The sequence below is a fragment of the Phoca vitulina genome, unplaced genomic scaffold (genome assembly GCF_004348235.1).
Source record: "Phoca vitulina isolate PV1807 unplaced genomic scaffold, GSC_HSeal_1.0 scaffold14, whole genome shotgun sequence".
NCBI classification, from domain to species: Eukaryota; Metazoa; Chordata; class Mammalia; order Carnivora; family Phocidae; genus Phoca; species Phoca vitulina.
Window position 1 is genome coordinate 6,717,643 of NW_022589717.1, and position 18,386 is coordinate 6,736,028.

At 37.4% G+C, this 18,386-nt stretch overlaps 1 protein-coding gene across 6 annotated transcripts in view; it reads left to right on the forward strand.

Annotated features, from left to right (window-relative positions):
- The window catches only part of INTU (inturned planar cell polarity protein), an 89,492-nt gene that overhangs the window by 56,067 nt on the left and 15,039 nt on the right, over positions 1–18,386 (forward strand). For 5 of the 6 annotated variants that reach the window (XM_032412796.1, XM_032412799.1, XM_032412800.1 and 2 more), the window contains 5 exons: positions 1,796–1,985; positions 3,672–3,725; positions 8,931–8,993; positions 9,816–10,037; positions 10,876–11,358. In XM_032412796.1, the coding sequence (XP_032268687.1) occupies positions 1,796–1,985; positions 3,672–3,725; positions 8,931–8,993; positions 9,816–10,037; positions 10,876–11,358 (1,012 nt within the window). The remainder of the gene's footprint in view (positions 1–1,795; positions 1,986–3,671; positions 3,726–8,930; positions 8,994–9,815; positions 10,038–10,875; positions 11,359–18,386) is intronic. The other variant, XM_032412797.1, reaches the window with a different exon arrangement.

Consider the following 18,386-nt stretch of genomic DNA (forward strand, 5'->3'; position numbering starts at 1 on the left):
TTGTGAAAAATTATGATAAGACTAAAAAGACTTAATTTTTTTTAAGTTGTAAGCTGGTTATTTCCCTGTGAGGCATAGAAAATTGATTATATATTGACAAAGTTTAATGTTGTGATCAAAGATATGTTTCCTTCACTATTCCCAGCCAAACTATCAGCAAATTCTGAACAGTCTGTCTCTAAAACATATCTCAAATCCATTCATTTCTCTCCATCTTCACTGTTACCCTGCCCAGCCACCAGCATCTCTCATTACTAAAACTAATGTAACCGGTTTCCTTGCCTCCGTTCTTGCCACTTTAATAAATTTCTAAATGCAATTAAAATTGATCTTTTTACAGGGGTGCCTGGGTGGCTCAGTCATTAAGCGTCTGCCTTCGGCTCAGGTCATGATCCCAGGGTCCTGGGATTGAGCCCCGCATCGGGCTCCCTGCTCGGTGGGAGGCCTGCTTCTCTCTCTCCCGCTCCCCCCCTGCTTGTGGTTCCTCTCTCGCTGTCTCTCTCTGTCTGTCAAAGAAATAAATAAAATCTTAAGAAAAAAAAAAGTGTTCTTTTTACATTATAATCTGGCTCCTACACACCTTTCTGATTTCACATCTGAAACCACAGTCTGTACTGTTCTGCGGGTACCCTCGCCAACCTTGTTCCCACCCTACAGCTTTTGTGCTTTTTCCTCTCACTGGATCTTCTTGACATTGGGATCTCAACTTAAATACCCATTCTCAAAGACTCTTCCCCAACTTTTGATCTAAATTAGCCAACCAGTCACATCACCCAACCAGTCACATCACCCATTCACATGATCCTATTCTCTGTATGGCCCTTTGTATGAGTTCATGTTTTTACTGTTTGTTCATTTGTTGTCTTTCTCCATCAGAATGTGAGCTCCATGGAAGCAGAGACCTTGTCTTTTGTCTTGATATTTTAATTACTGTACCTCCGACAGTGAGAATAGTGCCTAGAACATAGTTGGCACTCAAGCTATTTGTTGAATGAATCCGTGAATATTAGTCTGATGTATTAATGGTATATATACTAGTTATCGTGTTATCCAGAGGGCTATTCCAATGAATGGTTGCAGGCAATGCCGTATTATTTTTACATGGCTAAAACCAAATGTTTAGTCTGTCTCCCCTTTCTCTCTCTCTCTCTCTTTGAGTTCAATAGTGTTGCCTTCATTAGTGAAGAGGGGAAAATTACTTGGGCTAATTATGTGCTTTCTGTATTCAGTAAGTAATAAACATAATAAGTACTTATTATGTACTAGGTACTTCACATGTGAGTCAGGTTGTATTATCCCCATTTTTAGAGATGGAAACAAAAGTTCAGAGAAAGGTTAGATGATCTTCCTGAGATACCTACCTAGTAAAAGCAGTGATAAGATTCAAAGCCCGATATGTTCTATTACAAAGCTCAAAATCTCTTTATTATTCCATCTTGCCTGAAAGATATTGGGAGTTTAAATGGTTAAGAGATAAGTAAAAGCAACTTACTTCCCCCCCCCCCAACAAAAAGGGTATTTCCAGCCCATTCTATCGTAGATACACCATTTGTGTTAGCCCTGTGGTTCTTCCATAATACCATCTACTCAGTACATTTGAAAGTAGGTTTTTGGGTAAAAAATATTGACAGGATGAACTTCTTAACACATTCCATCAGTAACATAGCAGTAATTCTTCATAAGGAGTAAGGAAGAGAGCCTGTGTAGTTGGGAAAGATCCAGTCTCTTCAGGAGCATACAAAAGATAACCACTGTTTTCACATGTTGTTCTGACTTACAGCTCTTGTTTCTTCAGTGCCTTTTGCCAGGTTGAGAATGTTCCTCGTTTGGATCATTTTTTCAACTTGTTCTTTCAAAGAGCACTTCAGCCTGCTAAACTACATTCCGGTGCCAGTCCGAGCGCACAACAATATGATGCTTCCAGTGCAGTGCTTTTAGACGGTCTCCCTGGAGTTCGATGGCTCACGCTTCCGCAGGAAATCAAGGTAATCTCGGGGGTCATAAATAAAAGTCAGAACCAGTTGCCTTGTGATTTTTTATCTTCTCTCTTTTTTAGACTTTTTGTTATTTTCAGGATTGTGGGTAAGAGTTAAAAGAAGCCATTGGTTAGTGAGGTAAGAGCTCCAGTACAGTGAACTTAGAAAGATAAATATTTCTTTCTAAATAGAAATTAGATCTCTCATCTTACTTTAACATTTAAGCGTTTTCCAAACTTATAATGCATTTCAGAAATCATAATTATGTGGTATGTCTTCCTTTTTTTTGTTTGTCAGATGTTCTTCTTTTAAAATGTTATTTTTCCTAAGGTACACTGGAATAGTTTAAGAGAAAAGATACTTTGCGGGGCACCTGAGTGGCTCAGTCGTTAAGCGTCTGCCTTCGGCTCAGGTCATGATCCCAGGGTTCTGGGATCGAGCCCCGCATCGGGCTCCCTGCTCAGCAGAGAGCCTGCTTCTCCCTCTCCCACTCCCCTGCTTGTGTTCCCTCTCTCACTGTGTCTCTCTCTGTCAAATAAATAAATAAAATCTTAAAAAAAAAAAAAAGAAAAGATACTTTGCCTGTCGTCTTAAGGAATGTCAAGAAACAATTACAGTAACCTTGTACATTAGCCTATAGAGTTCAGTAGTGGGAATAGCAACCTGTAAACATTAACATTTGTGAGATCAGACTTCACAAGTGGGTAATTTTCTTTTTGTCCTTTAGTTTTTCACAAGAGAAACCATAGCCCCAAAAAGGAGTACATGAAATATTTGCTAGATAAAAATGTAGGTCACAAATGAGTAATAAGTCATAGTGTGTGAAAAGCATTGAAAGGCATGACTAATGTTTCCAAAGCTTTAGTCATCTCAGTAAGACACAGTTTGTGCAACAGTCCTGCAGAGTGCCTTGGCCCTTAAAAGAAAAAAAACGGATTCTTTTCCACAAATCACATATATGCTACAACCTTTAATTGCCAATAGTTTTCAATTTATATATATGCATTACAGATTAAACTACAAATTAAATTTATTCTGTTTTTAAATTTTGGATGCTTCGTGGAGGAACAAATACATGAAAGAGTTCAGGCACTTTCCATAGAAACGAAAGCTAAATCCTAAGTAAGATTTTTCTAATAACTCTGTAGGGAAGCTAAACTGTGCCAGATTCCAGGGGAACACTTGCCTTCATGTTTTAATCCATAAATAAAGAGAGTCCTTTTATATAGAATGTAGGAAAGACACAGGGAAGAATGTTGATATTTTCAAAGAATCTAACTGTTGAGAAATACACAGGAAATAGAAGGGGGAAAAAAGCCTCAAAATAGATTGGATACATTAAGATTGATTATTTTTCTCTTAAGAATTTTAATAGGTTCAAAAATTTTCTAACTCAAAACTGGAAAGCAATTTTTAACCTCATAAATTATTTTGCATTGAATACAGAGTGAAACTCATTTTGCAATAATCTAGATTTAATTGAAAAGTGACTGTATGTTAAATAAATTTTTTTCTGTAATTCCAAAGCTTAAAAGCAACATGTTCTATTTTGGGACATTTCTTAAATATCACAAAGGAGAAAGATGCTTACTCAATTCTTCAACTAATTATTAAGCACTTTTATGAGGCCATTACTAAACAATAACTAATATGAGTTAAATGGTTTGTGTTACTTTTTTTTTTGTTTTCACATAGATGGACCTAGACACAGCATTGAGCGACTTGGAGGCTGCAGATTTTGCAGAACTGGTGAGAGAACCAATGGCTTTTAGGAAAGGCTCAATGTTGATTTCATATTTTATAAATCAGCCATTATTCTAAATATTTTTCAAGTGGGCATGTAATAATCTTGAACTATGTAGCATTGGGTCTCTATTTTGACATGAACAGAATCTATTTTGCTTGCCTTAAAATTTTCTACTCAGTTAAAAATATTTGTTACATAATGTATACATAATGATTAATTGCATTTAGAATCAATAAGAACCAGTCTTTGAGAGAAAGTACATACATTAATAGTAAAGTAAATAATTGAATTGTAATACTGAAGTAAGTAAAAACCCTATAGATACAAATTTCAGTTAGAAGTACCAGTATGGTTTTTAATCTTTTTTTAAAAAAGTATATTTCCTAGCTCCGTCCGATAAAAAGGCCTAGAAATAGTGATCATTTCAGTAGTGATGAATGCCATTAGCACCCAGGCTATGGCGTATAAATAATACTTCTCACTAAAAGGAACCAAGACTCCTAAGAGAAATGGCTGATTGCAAATTTGGGGCTGAAAATAATACAAGATAAGCCTGGCAACGTCTTGTTACTTCAGAAATCCAGAAAGCTTTAAAAAATACTGGGGTTAATGTAGGGTTCCAGTAATTAGGAGACAACTTGAAGAGGCTCCCACTTGAGCATCTGTAAGTGTAATAACTGCAGCAGATTGAAACCCATCAGATATGTTGAAGTCCATGAGTTCATAATTATACTCAAGAAAAAAAGAAACTTCTTGGTCAACTTTGGAGGATGCTAGGGAACCAATTCATTACTGTGAAAACTGGCAACAAAGAGAAGGAAACAAACATTTATCTGCCCTTCTATCTGAACCATACCTCAAGGTTACCAAATAGAGATGAGGGGGAGTTCTCTTTATGGAAGTATTCTGCTTAACATACCAAGAAAGAATGACAGAACTGGAATATTACTGTATTGCAATTTTCACAATGAATTAATGGGTCTAAGCAAAGGTCATCAGTAGTTGTTACTGTCATGAAAAGGAAGACAACCAAGTAGTATGTGGCTCATGATGGAAGCACACAAATTACTTATAAAATATTTTTGATGAGGTCTCAAGATCTAACTACCACTATATACGAAATACTAGGGACAGGGACATGTTAAATGACCCCATTGGGGGGGCGAGATTATAATCATCAAATCCAGACTAGGAAACACAATAAGACAATTTCTTCAACAAATAAAAGGGGGCGGGGAGAAACTGAGAGAGCCTATCAGTCACAAGAGACTTAAGAAACATATCAACCAATTTTAATATATTGGACCTTACTTGGATCCTGATTCAAACAAACAAAATTTTTAAAAAACATCGACGAGAATTGTGGAAGACTGATGAATCACAGACCTGTACCTCTGAAACAAATAATACATTATATGTTGTTTAAAAAAAGAAAAAAAGAAGATAGTAGGAAGGGAAAAATGAAGGGTGGGGAATTGGAGGGTGGGGAATTGGAGGGGAGACTATGGACTCTGAGAAACAAACTGAGGGTTCTAGAGGGGAGGAGGGTGGGGGATGGGTTAGCCTGGTGATGGGTATTAAAGAGGGCACGTTCTGCCTGGAGCACTGGGTGTTATACGCAAACAATGAATCATGGAACACTACATCAAAAACTAATGATGTAATGTATGGTGATTAATATAACATAATAAAATAAAATTTAAAAACAACATCTACGAGACAATCAAGGAAATATAAACACTGATGTTGGATATTAGGTGAGAATAATTTTTTTAAATCCTTCTGTTTTAGAGATATACTCTGAAGTATTTACAGATAAAATCATATAACATCCATTACTGGTTTTGAAATAATTCAGCAGGGAGAGGGAAGAAGGAGAGAGGGATATTGATGAGACAAGATTAGCCGTGGACTGGTCATAGTTAAAGCTGGGTGATGATGGGCACATAAGAGCTAATTACACGATTCTATGTTTGTATTTGCTAAAATTGTCGGTAAGAAAAGTTCTCTTAAGGGGTGCCTGGGTGGCTCAGTTAAGTATCTAACTCTTGGCCTCAGCTCAGGTCTTGATCTCAGGGTCATGAGTTCAAGCCCCCCATTGGGCTCCACGTGGGGCATGGAGCCTGCTTAAAAAAAAAGAAGAAAAATTCTTTTAAATGTAAATGGTGGGGGGAGAGGGGACCTGGGTGGCTCCGTTGGCTAAGTGACCTGATTTCAGCTCAGGTCATGATCTCAGGGTGCTGGGATGGAACCCTGCCCCAGCCCTGGAGGGAGTCTGCTTGAGGATTCTCTTTCTCCCTCTGCCTCTCACCCCCTCTTTGCGTGCGCATGCTCTCTCTCTCTCAAATAAATAAATCTTTAAAAAAAAGTAAATGGGAAATTAGGATGGAGAAGCAGTGAGGGCTGGATCATAAGAAGATTGCTGGTAAAATCTTGATTGCTTTAAAGAGTACCTTAGTCTTTTTTTTTTTTTTTTTAAGATTTTTATCTTAAAAATTTATTATTACAAGCAGGGAGAGCAGCAGAGGGAGAGGGAGAAGCAGGCTCCATGGGGCTCCATCCCAGGACCCCAGGATCCTGACCTGAGCTGAAGGCCGACACTTAGCCACCCAGGTGCCCCAAGAGTGGCTTAGTCTTAACTAAGATCCTGAGCAAGTGGAAGCATATTTTGTTTGTAAAAATAATGGAAACTTAAACGTGGTGAACTCCTCATAGGTCATAAATCTTTTCACTGATGGAGAATGTTTAGATAGACACTAAGCATTAGGAAGAGTTTAAAGTATTAAAATATCCAGGTTTTAGGAACTTATATCTGATAGGTCTCATTAAAACTCTAATTCCTGATTTATATAACATCACTTTAATGATCAGTGGAACTAACAATATTTTCTATGATTAGACAAAGATCTATTGAGATTCCTTGGATACAACATCAAGACACAATCTATAAAGAAAGAAGAAAATTGATAAATTGAGAATGTAAGATGGTACAACTACTTAGGAAAACAGTTTGGCAGTTTCTTAATAACCTAAATATATACCTACCACATGATTCAGTCATTCTGTTCTTCCAATTACCCAAGAGAAATGAAAGCCTATGTCAATACTAGACCTATACACAAATATTCATAACAGCTTCATTTGTAATATCCAAAAGAAAACTGGAAACAATTCAGGTAACTCAAGTGTCCATCAGTGGGTTAATAGACAGACATATTGTGGCATGTTCATGCAAGGGAATACTACCCAGCAAAAAATTTGGCAGCAGTGTTGATGGAATTGTTACATATCTTGATTTTGGTGATACTTAACATAGCTATACACATTTGTTGAAACTGGCAGAATAGTGGTACCTGGGTTGCTCAGTTGGTTAAGTGGCCTCTGGGTTTTAGCTCAGGTCATGATCCCAAGGCCCTGGGATCGAGCCCTGCGTTGGGCTCACGCTCATTGTGGAGTCTACCTGAGGATTCTCTCCCTCTCTCTCTGTGCCCTTCCCCTCCCTCTCTCAAATAAATAAATAAATCTTTTTTAAAAATTGGCAGAACAATTCACAGTGAATTTTACCTTAAAAAATGAAAATAAGGGTCTATTCTAAACTTTCTGTGAAATTAGATTTAAGATTTAATCTTGTATCCTAATTTTGTTTTCTTTAGTTTTAAAAATTATTATTAAGGTATAATTTATATTTGGTAATAAATTCTTCTGTGCCCCTTTATAGTCAACCCCTCTTCCTACCTCCAGCCCTTGGCAACTATTGATTTGTTTTTTGTCCCCAGAATGTCCTATAAATTGAATTAGATAATAGGTAATTTGGGGGGGCCTGACTTAGTTCACTTAACATAATGCATTTGAGATTCATTCATGCCATTGTATACATCTGTAATTTTGTCCTTTTTATTGCTGAGTAGTATTCCATTGTATGAATGTATCACACTGTTTATCCGTTTCCCAACTGAGAAATAATTAGGTTATTTCTAGTTTTTTAGTTTTCCTTAGGTTTCATTGCCTTTTTTATTTTTAAGATTTTATTTATTTATTTGACAGAGGGAGAGAGAGAAAGCATAAGCAGAGGGAGCAGCAGGCAGAGAGAGAAGCAGGCTTCCCGTGGAGCAGTGAGCCTGATACGGGGCTCGATCCCAGTACCCTGGGATCATGACCTGAGCTGAAGGCAGATGTGTAACCAACTGAAGCACCCAGGCACACCTCGTTGCTTTTTTTTTTTTAATTACAAAATTAATACATGCATATTGGGTAAAATGCAAGTGTGATTATTAAAAACAAATGTCCTACCTCCTCATCCCCCTCTCCCAGTTCTATCCCTAATTGTAACTGTTCTTACAGTTTTCTTACAGTTTGAAACATATTCTTCCAGACTTTTTGCTATACACATATGTACATAGGTACATACACAGCAGCACACATGTATACACATACAAGTATATCATTGGGGGTGGTATTCTTTTTTAAAAATTAGATCATAGTGAGTATTTTGTTCTGTAGCTTGCATTCTTTGCTCAGCAGTATACCCTAAAACCTTTTGTGCCTGCTCATATAGATCAACCTTATTTTTTTAACAGACCTATGATAGTCCATGGTATGAACATACCTAATTTTATTAACCATTCTCCATTGTTGCACTTGACTTTATCTCCAATTTTTGCATATTACAAATAGTTCTGCTACTAACTTTTTGTACAAAAATCTTGATTCTCCTGTTTGAGCATTTCTGTAGATTTTTAGAACTGGAATTACTCAAAGGGTATATTTAATTTTTTTATATATACGAGTTAGTTGCTCCCAAATAGGTTGTATCAACTTTTACTTTCAAAAATATTATTTGGAAATTTAAAAAAATCATTCAAAAATATTATTTGGTAGTATAGGATATTTTAGATGATGTATAGTAGAAGCTTTTTGTCTTGATAGACATGTTTTAATCCCTCTTGCAGTAACTAATCTTATGTTCTATTCTTAGAGGTCTCTAATCAACAGTATCTTAAAAGATTAAAAAAAAAATTGTTTTCAGTCAAAAATACATGCACATTATCTTTTACCCTAATACCCTGGTATATTCATTTCTAAAGAAGGCACTATGAAAAGTTCAGTTACGAAATTATAATAATTGCCATTTTAACCATTGTAGCCTAAGATTTTTTTTATCATGAAAAAACAAAGAATATAAATCCATTGTGGTTTTTCTTCTCCAGTCTGAGGATTACTATGACATGAGGCGGCTGTATACAATTTTAGGATCTTCTCTATTTTACAAGGTAAGTTGAAGCTTGAAATTTTTATAAATGTCCAGCTGCTATATGAACAGACCTAAAGTGAATTTTCTCAAACTTCTACTAACATGAAAAATACATTTATCCCTTTTCCTTTGTAGTTACTGTTAAATTAAAGTCTTAAAAAAAAAAAAAAGCTGGTACCTACATATTTACAAATACAATAAATATTTCTGGTTTTATGACATTCTAAAGCATTTGCAAATGTGTAAAGGAGAAACAATACTCAAGGAACCAAATGCGTAATAGAGAAAAGCAATACTTTCTTGATTTATTTTTGCAACAGTGCACTTTTTTCTTATCTTCAGACATAAACATGTATCTTTTTAGTAAATCTAACATTTAGTTGACTTCCATATACAGCAAATTAAGCATCAAATGAATTTAAGTATTTTCATATTTCAAGAAGATTTTTAAACACAATATGAAACATAGCTAAAGAAGAATCCGACAGTACAGAGTGGTACACAGTGAAAAATAAGTCTCTCCTCACCTTACCTCTTGCTTCTCTTCTCCACTTTCCATCCTCAGAATTCAGTTCTTTTCCAATGTTGCCAAACACTCAGGCTTATACTACTCAGGTGACGTTGCTTGGTGCTGAAGTCTATCTGTTGTTGACTTATCATAAATCTTGGATCTCTAATTGACCTCAGGAAAAAAAAACATTTATTTTTACTATGTCTGTATTCCATTTGAAACTGGAATATTTTAAGACAACTGAAGTACCCAAGAAACTCTTAGAAATATATTATGGCATTATTGCTTTATATCACTAGTTGACTCTTGTTCTTTGTGGTTAAATTCAAGGGTTATTTAATATGCAGTCATTTGCCTAAGGATGATCTTACTGATATTGCTGTATACTGTCGCCACTACGGCCTACTGCCTTTAGCAGCAAAACAAAGAATTGGTCAGTTGGTTATATGGAGAGAAGTATTTCCACGACATCACCTCCAACCTTCTACAGACTCGAACACTGAAGTCTTTCAGGAACCTGAAGGGAGATATTTTTTGCTAATTGTTGGATTGGTAAGTTTACCTTGGTTTCTGTGTGTGTGTCTGTGTGTGTCTGTGTTTTGGGGTTGGGTTTTTTTGGCCATTTACTATCTAAAATATATACACAAACGAACATAATAATTTAAAATTATGAGCATGTCAGATACCAGTATTCAAGAAAATGTTATATGTCCCTTATTCCTTTTCTTTTGCATCCATTTAATACTCATGGAGAAATATTAATGAAATCCAGAATAAGATTTTATCAGGTTCTTAAGATCTTTTGTTCTCATTTCTATAGTGGTTTTATCCTCTGGTTTGTCTTGGGAAATAGAGACATGAAAAGGATATAGAATCAGAATAAACATGTCATTGTAAATGAAAGGACTTCCAATAATTGTGGCTCTTTGAAAACTACCTTGTGCCATGTGCCAGAAGTGGTAGTTGATGGTATACCAGGAGAAGGCAATATGAATGAAGATTTGTTTTCAAGGGTGATCAAGGGGCGTCTGGGTGGCTCAGTCATTAAGCGTCTGCCTTCAGCTCAGGTCATGATCCCAGGGTCCTGGGATCGAGCCCCACATCGGGCTCCCTGCTCTGCGGGAAGCCTGCTTCTACCTCTCCCACTCCCCCTGCTTGTGTTCCCTCTCTCGCTGTCTCTCTCTCTGTCAAAAAATAAATAAAATATTTAAAAAAAAAAAGAAAAGATGATCAAGAAGCATTGAGAATAACTAACAAAGAAAGGGAGGGAGGAGTTTTTAATAATCATATGATTATGTCATATGTTTTTAGTATTCATAAATTTATACATGCATGCTACATATAAACATTTTCATGTAGCTAAACCTGTATTAATATTTTTTTCTTATAGAAGCATTATATGTTATGTGTACTATTAGAAGCTGGAGGCTGTGCATCCAAAGCTGTTGGGAATCCTGGACCAGACTGTATCTACGTGGATCAGGTCAAAACAACTCTTCACCAACTGGAAGGAATAGATTGTCAGATCAATGAACGGCTAACATCTTCTCCAAGCCCCTGTTTGTCTTGTGCTGACTGGTTCCTTACTGGATCACATGAAAAATTAGATAATTTGACAACCTCACCTATCCTCAGTAGGCTACCAGGTACTTCCAAGGTAGCAACCTCTCCAACATGCAGAAGAATTCTTTTTGGTGACTGTTCCTTAAAGACACGTAAGCCCAGTCCTTCCCAGAGCAGTGGAGGATCTGACAATGGCTGTGAAGGTGGAGAAGGTGTTGGCCTGAGCCCCCACACTATACCCAATGCCATATGGAAACAAAGAGAATCTCAGGGCTCTGATGGTTCAGAAGAAAGTGGGGCCTTGCTTAAGGTGCGTGTTCATTCAAGTGTGTACATTTTGGGAGTAAAGCTGTCTTTTAAGTTCTTATTTTATAAATGCAAGAAATTTTTTTTTATATTCAGTTAGCCAACATATAGTACATCATTAGTTTTTGATGTAGTGTTCAATGATTCATTAGTTGCGTATACACACCCAGTGCTCATCACCACATGTGCCCTCCTTAATACCCATCACCCGGCTACCCCATCGCCCCACCCCCCTCCCTTCTGTAACCCTCAGTTTGTTTCCCAGAATCAAGAGTCTCTCATGGTTTGTCTCCCTCTCTGATTTCTTCCCATTCAGTTTTCCCTTGCTTCCCCTGTGGTCCTCGGCCCTATTCCTTATGTTCCACATATGAGTGAAACCATATGATAATTGTCTTTCTCAGCTTGACTTATTTCACCTAGCATAATCCCCTCCAGTTCCATCAATGTCAATGCAAATGGTAGGTATTCATCCCTTCTGATGGCTGGGTAATATTCCATTGTATATATGAACCACATCTTTATCCATTCATATTGTGGACATTGCTGCTATGAACATTGGGGTGCATGTGCCCCTTCTTTTCACTACATCTGTATTTTTGGGATAAATACCTAGTAGTGCAATTGCTGGGTCATAGGGTACTTCTATTTTTAACTTTCTGAGGAACCTCCATACTGTTTTCCAAAGTGGCTGTACCAACTTGAATTCCCACCAACAGTGTAAAAGGGTTCCCCTTTCTCCACATCCTTGCCAACAATTTGTTGTTTCCTGTCTTATTAATTTTTTTTTTAATTTTTTATTGTTATGTTAATCCCCATACATTACATCATTAGTTTTAGATATAGTGTTCCATGATTCATTGTTTGTGCATAACACCCAGTGCTCCATGCAGAACGTGCCCTCCTCAATACCCATCACCAGGCTAACCCATCCTCCCAACCCCCTCCCCTCTAGAACCCTCAGTTTGTTTTTCAGAGTCCATTGTCTCTCATGGTTCTTCTCCCCCTCCGATTTCCCCCCCTTCATTCTTCCCCTCCTGCTACATTCTTCTTCTTCTTTTTTTCTTTCTTAACATATATTGCATTATTTGTTTCAGAGGTACAGATCTGAGATTCAACAGTCTTGCACAATTCACAGCGCTTACCAGAACACATACCCTCCCCAGTGTCCATCACCCAGTCACCCCATCCCTCCCACCCCCCCCCCCACTCCAGCAACCCTCAGTTTGTTTCCTGAGATTAAGAATTCCTCATATCAGTGAGATATGATACATGTCTTTCTCTGACTGACTTATTTCGCTTAGCATAATACCCTCCAGTTCCATCCACGTCGTTGCAAATGGCAAGATCTCATTCCTTTTGATGGCTGCATAATATTCCATTGTATATATATACCACATCTTCTTTATCCATTCATCTGTTGATGGACATCTTGGCTCTTTCCACAGTTTGGCTATTGTGGACATTGCTGCTATAAACATCGGGGTGCACGTAGCCTTTCGGGTCCCTACTTTTGTATCTTTGGGGTAAATACCCAGTAGTGCAATTGCTGGATCATATGGTAGCTCTAATTTCAACTTTTTGAGGAACCTCCATACTGTTTTCCAGAGTGGCTGCACCAGCTTGCATTCCCACCAACAGTGTAGGAGGGTTCCCCTTTCTCCGCATCCCCGCCAACATCTGTCATTTCCTGACTTGTTAATTTTAGCCATTCTGACTGGTGTGAGGTGGTATCTCATTGAGGTTTTGATTTGGATTTCCCTGATGCCAAGCGATATTGAACACTTTTTCATGTGTCTGTTGGCCATTTGGATGTCTTCTTTGGAAAAATATCTGTTCATGTCTTCTGCCCATTTCTTGATTGGATTCTTTGTTCTTTGGCTGTTGAGTTTGGTGAGTTCTTTATAGATTTTGGATACTAGCCCTTTATCTGATATGTCATTTGCAAATATCTTCTCCCATTCTGTCAGTTGTCTTTTGGTTTTGTTGACTGTTTCCTTTGCTTTGCAAAAGCTTTTTATCTTGATGAAGTCCCAATAGTTCATTTTTGCCCTTGCTTCCCTTGCCTTTGGTGATGTTTCTAGGAAGAAGTTGCTGCGGCTGAGGTCGAAGAGGTTGCTGCCTGTGTTCTCCTTTAGGATTTTGATGGACTCCTGTCTCACATTGAGGTCTTTCAACCATTTTGAGTCTATTTTTGTGTGTGGTGTAAGGTTATGGTCCAGTTTCATTCTTCTGCATGTGGCTGTCCAATTTTCCCAACACCATTTGTTGAAGAGACTGTCTTTTTTCCATTGGACATTCTTTCCTGCTTTGTCAAAGATTAGTTGACCATATAGTTGAGGGTCCATTTCTGGGCTCTCTATTCTGTTCCATTGATCTATGTGTCTGTTTTTGTGCCAGTACCATACTGTCTTGATGATGACAGCTTTGTAGTAGAGCTGGAAGTCTGGAATTGTGATGCCACCAGCTTTGCTTTTCTTTTTCAACATTCCTCTGGCTATGTGGGGTCTTTTCTGGTTCCATACAAATTTTAGGATTATTTGTTCCATTTCTTTGAAGAAAGTGGATGGTATTTTGATGGGGATTGCATTGAATGTGTAGATTGCTCTAGGTAGGATTGACATCTTCACAATATTTGTTCTTCCAATCCATGAGCATGGAACGTTTTTCCATTTCTTTGTGTCTTCCTCAATTTCTTTCATGAGTATTTTATAGTTTTCTGAGTACAAATCCTTTGCCTCTTTGGTTAGATTTATTCCTAGGTATCTTATGGTTTTGGGTGCAATTGTAAATGGGATCGACTCCTTAATTTCTCTTTCTTCTGACTTGTTGTTGGTGTATAGGAATGCCACTGACTTCTGTGCATTGATTTTATATCCTGCCACTTGACTGAATTCCTGTATGAGTTCTAGCAGTTTTGGGGTAGAGTCTTTGGGATTTTCCACATAAAGTATCATATCATCTGCAAAGAGTGAGAGTTTGACTTCTTCTTTGCCAATTTGGATGCCTTTGATTTCTTTTTGTTGTCTGATTGCTGTGGCTAGGACTTCCAATACTATGTTGAATAGCAGTGGTGATAGTGGACATCCCTGCCGCGTTCCTGACCTTAGGGGGAAAGCTCTCAGTTTTTCCCCATTGAGAATGATATTCGCTGTAGGTTTTTCATAGATGGCTTTTATGATATTGAGGTATGTACCCTCTATCCCTATACTCTGAAGAGTTTTGATCAAGAAAGGATGCTGTACTTTGTCAAATGCTTTTTCTGCATCTATTGAGAGGATCATATGATTCTTGTTCTTTCTTTTGTTAATGTATTGTATCACGTTGATTGATTTGCGGATGTTGAACCAACCTTGCAGCCCAGGGATAAATCCCACTTGGTCGTGGTGAATAATCCTTTTAATGTACTGTTGGATCCTATTGGCTAGTATTTTGGTGAGAATTTTTGCATCCATGTTCATCAGGGATATTGGTCTGTAATTCTCCTTTTTGATGGGGTCTTTGTCTGGTTTTGGGATCAAGGTAATGCTGGCCTCATAAAATGAGTTTGGAAGTTTTCCTTCCATTTCTATTTTTTGGAACAGTTTCAGAAGGATAGGTATTAATTCTTCTTGAAATGTTTGGTAGAATTCCCCTGGGAAGCCATCTGGCCCTGGGCTTTTGTGTTTTGGGAGATTTTTGATGACTGCTTCTATTTCCTTAGTGGTTATAGGTCTGTTCAGGTGTTCTATTTCTTCCTGGTTCAGTTTTGGTAGTTGATACATCTCTAGGAATGCATCCATTACTTCCAGGTTATCTAATTTGCTGGCATAGAGTTGCTCATAATATGTTCTTATAATTGTTTGTATTTCTTTGGTGTTGGTTGTGATTTCTCCTCTTTCATTCATGATTTTGTTGATTTGGGTCATTTCTCTTTTCTTTTTGATAAGTCTGGCCAGGGGCTTATCAATCTTGTTAATTCTTTCAAAGAACCAGCTTCTAGTTTCGTTGATCTGTTCTACTGTTCTTTTGGTTTCTATTTCATTGATTTCTGCTCTGATCTTTATTATTTCTCTTCTCCTGCTGGGTTTAGGCTTTATTTGCTGTTCTTTCTCCAGCTCCTTTAGGTGTAGGGTTAGGTTGTGTACTTGAGACCTTTCTTGTTTCTTGAGAAAGGCTTGTATTGCTATATACTTTCCTCTTAGGACTGCCTTTGCTGTATCCCAAAGATTTTGAATAGTTGTGTTTTCATTTTCATTGGTTTCCATGAATTTTTTTAATTCTTCTTTAATTTCCTGGTTGACCCATTCATTCTTCAGTAGGATGCTCTTTAGCCTCCATGTATTTGAGTTCTTTCCAACTTTCCTCTTGTGATTGAGTTCTAGTTTCAAAGCATTGTGGTCTGAAAATAGGCAGGGGATGATCCCAATCTTCTGGTACCGGTTGAGACCTGATTTATGACCTAGGATGTGATCTATTCTGGAGAATGTTCCATGGGCACTAGAGAAGAATGTGTATTCCGTTGCTTTGGGATGGAATGTTCTGAATATGTCTGTGACGTCCATTTGGTCCAGTGTGTCATTTAAAGTCTTTATTTCCTTGTTGATCTTTTGCTTAGACGATCTGTCCATTTCAGTGAGGGGGGTGTTAAAGTCCCCCACTATTATTGTATTGTTGTCCATGTGTTTCTTTGCTTTTGTTATTAATTGCCTTATATAATTGGCTGCTCCCATGTTAGGGGCATAGATATTTACAATTGTTAGATCTTCTTGTTGGATAGACCCTTTAAGTATGATATAGTGTCCTTCCTCATCTCTTACTACAGTCTTTGGTTTAAAATCTAATTTGTCTGATATAAGGATTGCCACCCCAGCTTTCTTTTGGTGTCCATTAGCATGGTAAATGGTTTTCCACCCCCTCACTTTCAATCTGGGGGTGTCTTTGGGTCTAAAATGAGTCTCTTGCAGACAGCATATGGATGGGTCTTGTTTTTTAATCCAATCTGATAGCCTGTGTCTTTTGATTGGGGCATTTAGCCCATTTACATTCAGGGTAACTATTGAAAGATAGGAATTCAGTGCCATCGTATTGCCTGTAAAGTGACTGTTACTGTATATTGTTTGTGTTCCTTTCTGGTCTATGTTGCTTTTAGGCTCTCTCTTTGCTTAGAGGATCCCTTTCAATATTTCTTGTAGGGCTGGTTTCGTGTTTGCAAATTCCTTTAGTTTTTGTTTGTCCTGGAAGCTTTTTATCTCTCCTTCAATTTTCAATGACAGCCTAGCTGGATATAGTATTCTTGGCTGCATATTTTTCTCATTTAGTGCTCTGAATATGTCCTGCCAGTCCTTTCTGGCCTGCCAGGTCTCTGTGGATAAGTCTGTTGCCAATCTAATGTTTCTACCATTGTAGGTTACATATCTCTTCTCCCGAGCTGCTTTCAGGATTTTCTCTTTGTCTCTGAGACTCGTAAGTTTTACTATTAGATGTCGGGGTGTTGACCTATTTTTATTGATTTTGAGAGGGGTTCTCTGTGCTTCCTGGATTTTGATGCCTGTTTCCTTCCCCAAATTAGGGAAGTTCTCTGCTATAATTTGCTCCATTATACCTTCTGCCCCTCTCTCTCTTTCTTCTTCTTCTGGGATCCCAATTATTCTAATGTTGTTTCGTCTTATGGTATCGTTTATCTCTCGAATTCTGCCCTCGTGATCCAGTAGTTGTTTATCTCTCTTCTTCTCAGCTTCTTTATTTTCCATCATTTGGTCTTCTATCTCACTGATTCTTTCTTCTGCCTCATTTATCCTAGCAGTTAGCGCCCCCATATTTGATTGCACCTCATTGATAGCCTTTTTGATTTCTACTTGGTTAGATTTTAGTTCTTTTACTTCTCCAGAAAGGGTTTCTCTAATAACTTCCATGTTTTTGTCAAGCCCAGCTAGTATCTTTAAAGTGATGATTCTGAACTCTAGATCTGACATCGTACTAATGTCCGTATTGAGTAGGTCCCTGGCAGTCGGTACTACCTCTTGTTCTTTTTGTTGAGGTGATTTTTTCCGTCTTGTCATTTTGTGCAGAGGAGAACAGATTAATGAGAGAACAAAATGCTAGCAGGGTAACAACGTCCCCAGAAAATATACTCTAAACAAATCAGAAAAGACCTGAAGCAGTGGGAAAAGAAAGGGAAAGAGAGAAAAAAGAAAAGGAAAGAAAAAAAGAAAAAAGAAAAAGATAAAGATAAAAACAAACAAAAGCAGAACAAAACAAAACAAAACAAAAACAGAATGTGATCAAATATGATCAGGCTGGATTATAGATCAGTGCCACACACTAGATTTTGGGTGTATTTTGGTCTGTTAAAAGAAAGTCCCTCCCAAAATTTTAAAGAAAGAAAAACTTATATATGTACAAAAATAAGGGTTGATATGATGAAGGGATAGAATATGACTGTAAAGATGGAAATTATAAAAAATTTTAAAAAAGGATTTGATAAGTTGTTTGAAAAAAGAAAGAAGAGGATTAAAAAAAAAAAGAAAGAAAGAAAAAAGGGAGAGAATGTGATCAGGCAGGGGAGTAGGAAAAAACCATACACTAGAGATTTAGAGTATATTTTGATCTGTTAGAAGAAACTATCTCAAGATTTTAAAGAGAGAACAACTTATATATATATGCCAAAAATACGGGTAACTACTATGAAGGGATAGAATATGACTTCCAGAAAGTGGTCGCTTTTCTGTTCAGAGAGTTGTTGCTATTCTTTTCTTCGATCTCCTGTTGATTTTGTAGGTGTTCAGAATGGTTTGATCCCTATCCAGCTGAATTCCTGAGAGGAGACGAAATCCAGGTCTCCTACTCCTCCGCCATCTTGCTCCGCCGCCCTCCTGTCTTGTTAATTTTAATGCAAGAAAATTTTTAATGGCAAATCATTCTTCGTTCGAACTAGTGGTATTTTTGGTTACTATTGGCAAACCAGTGATATAGAACCAAAAAGAGAAAGAAATATCAAGTAATAAAATAGTAGCATCCAGGACAGCTGCTTGACACTACTTACAAGTAGGGAAA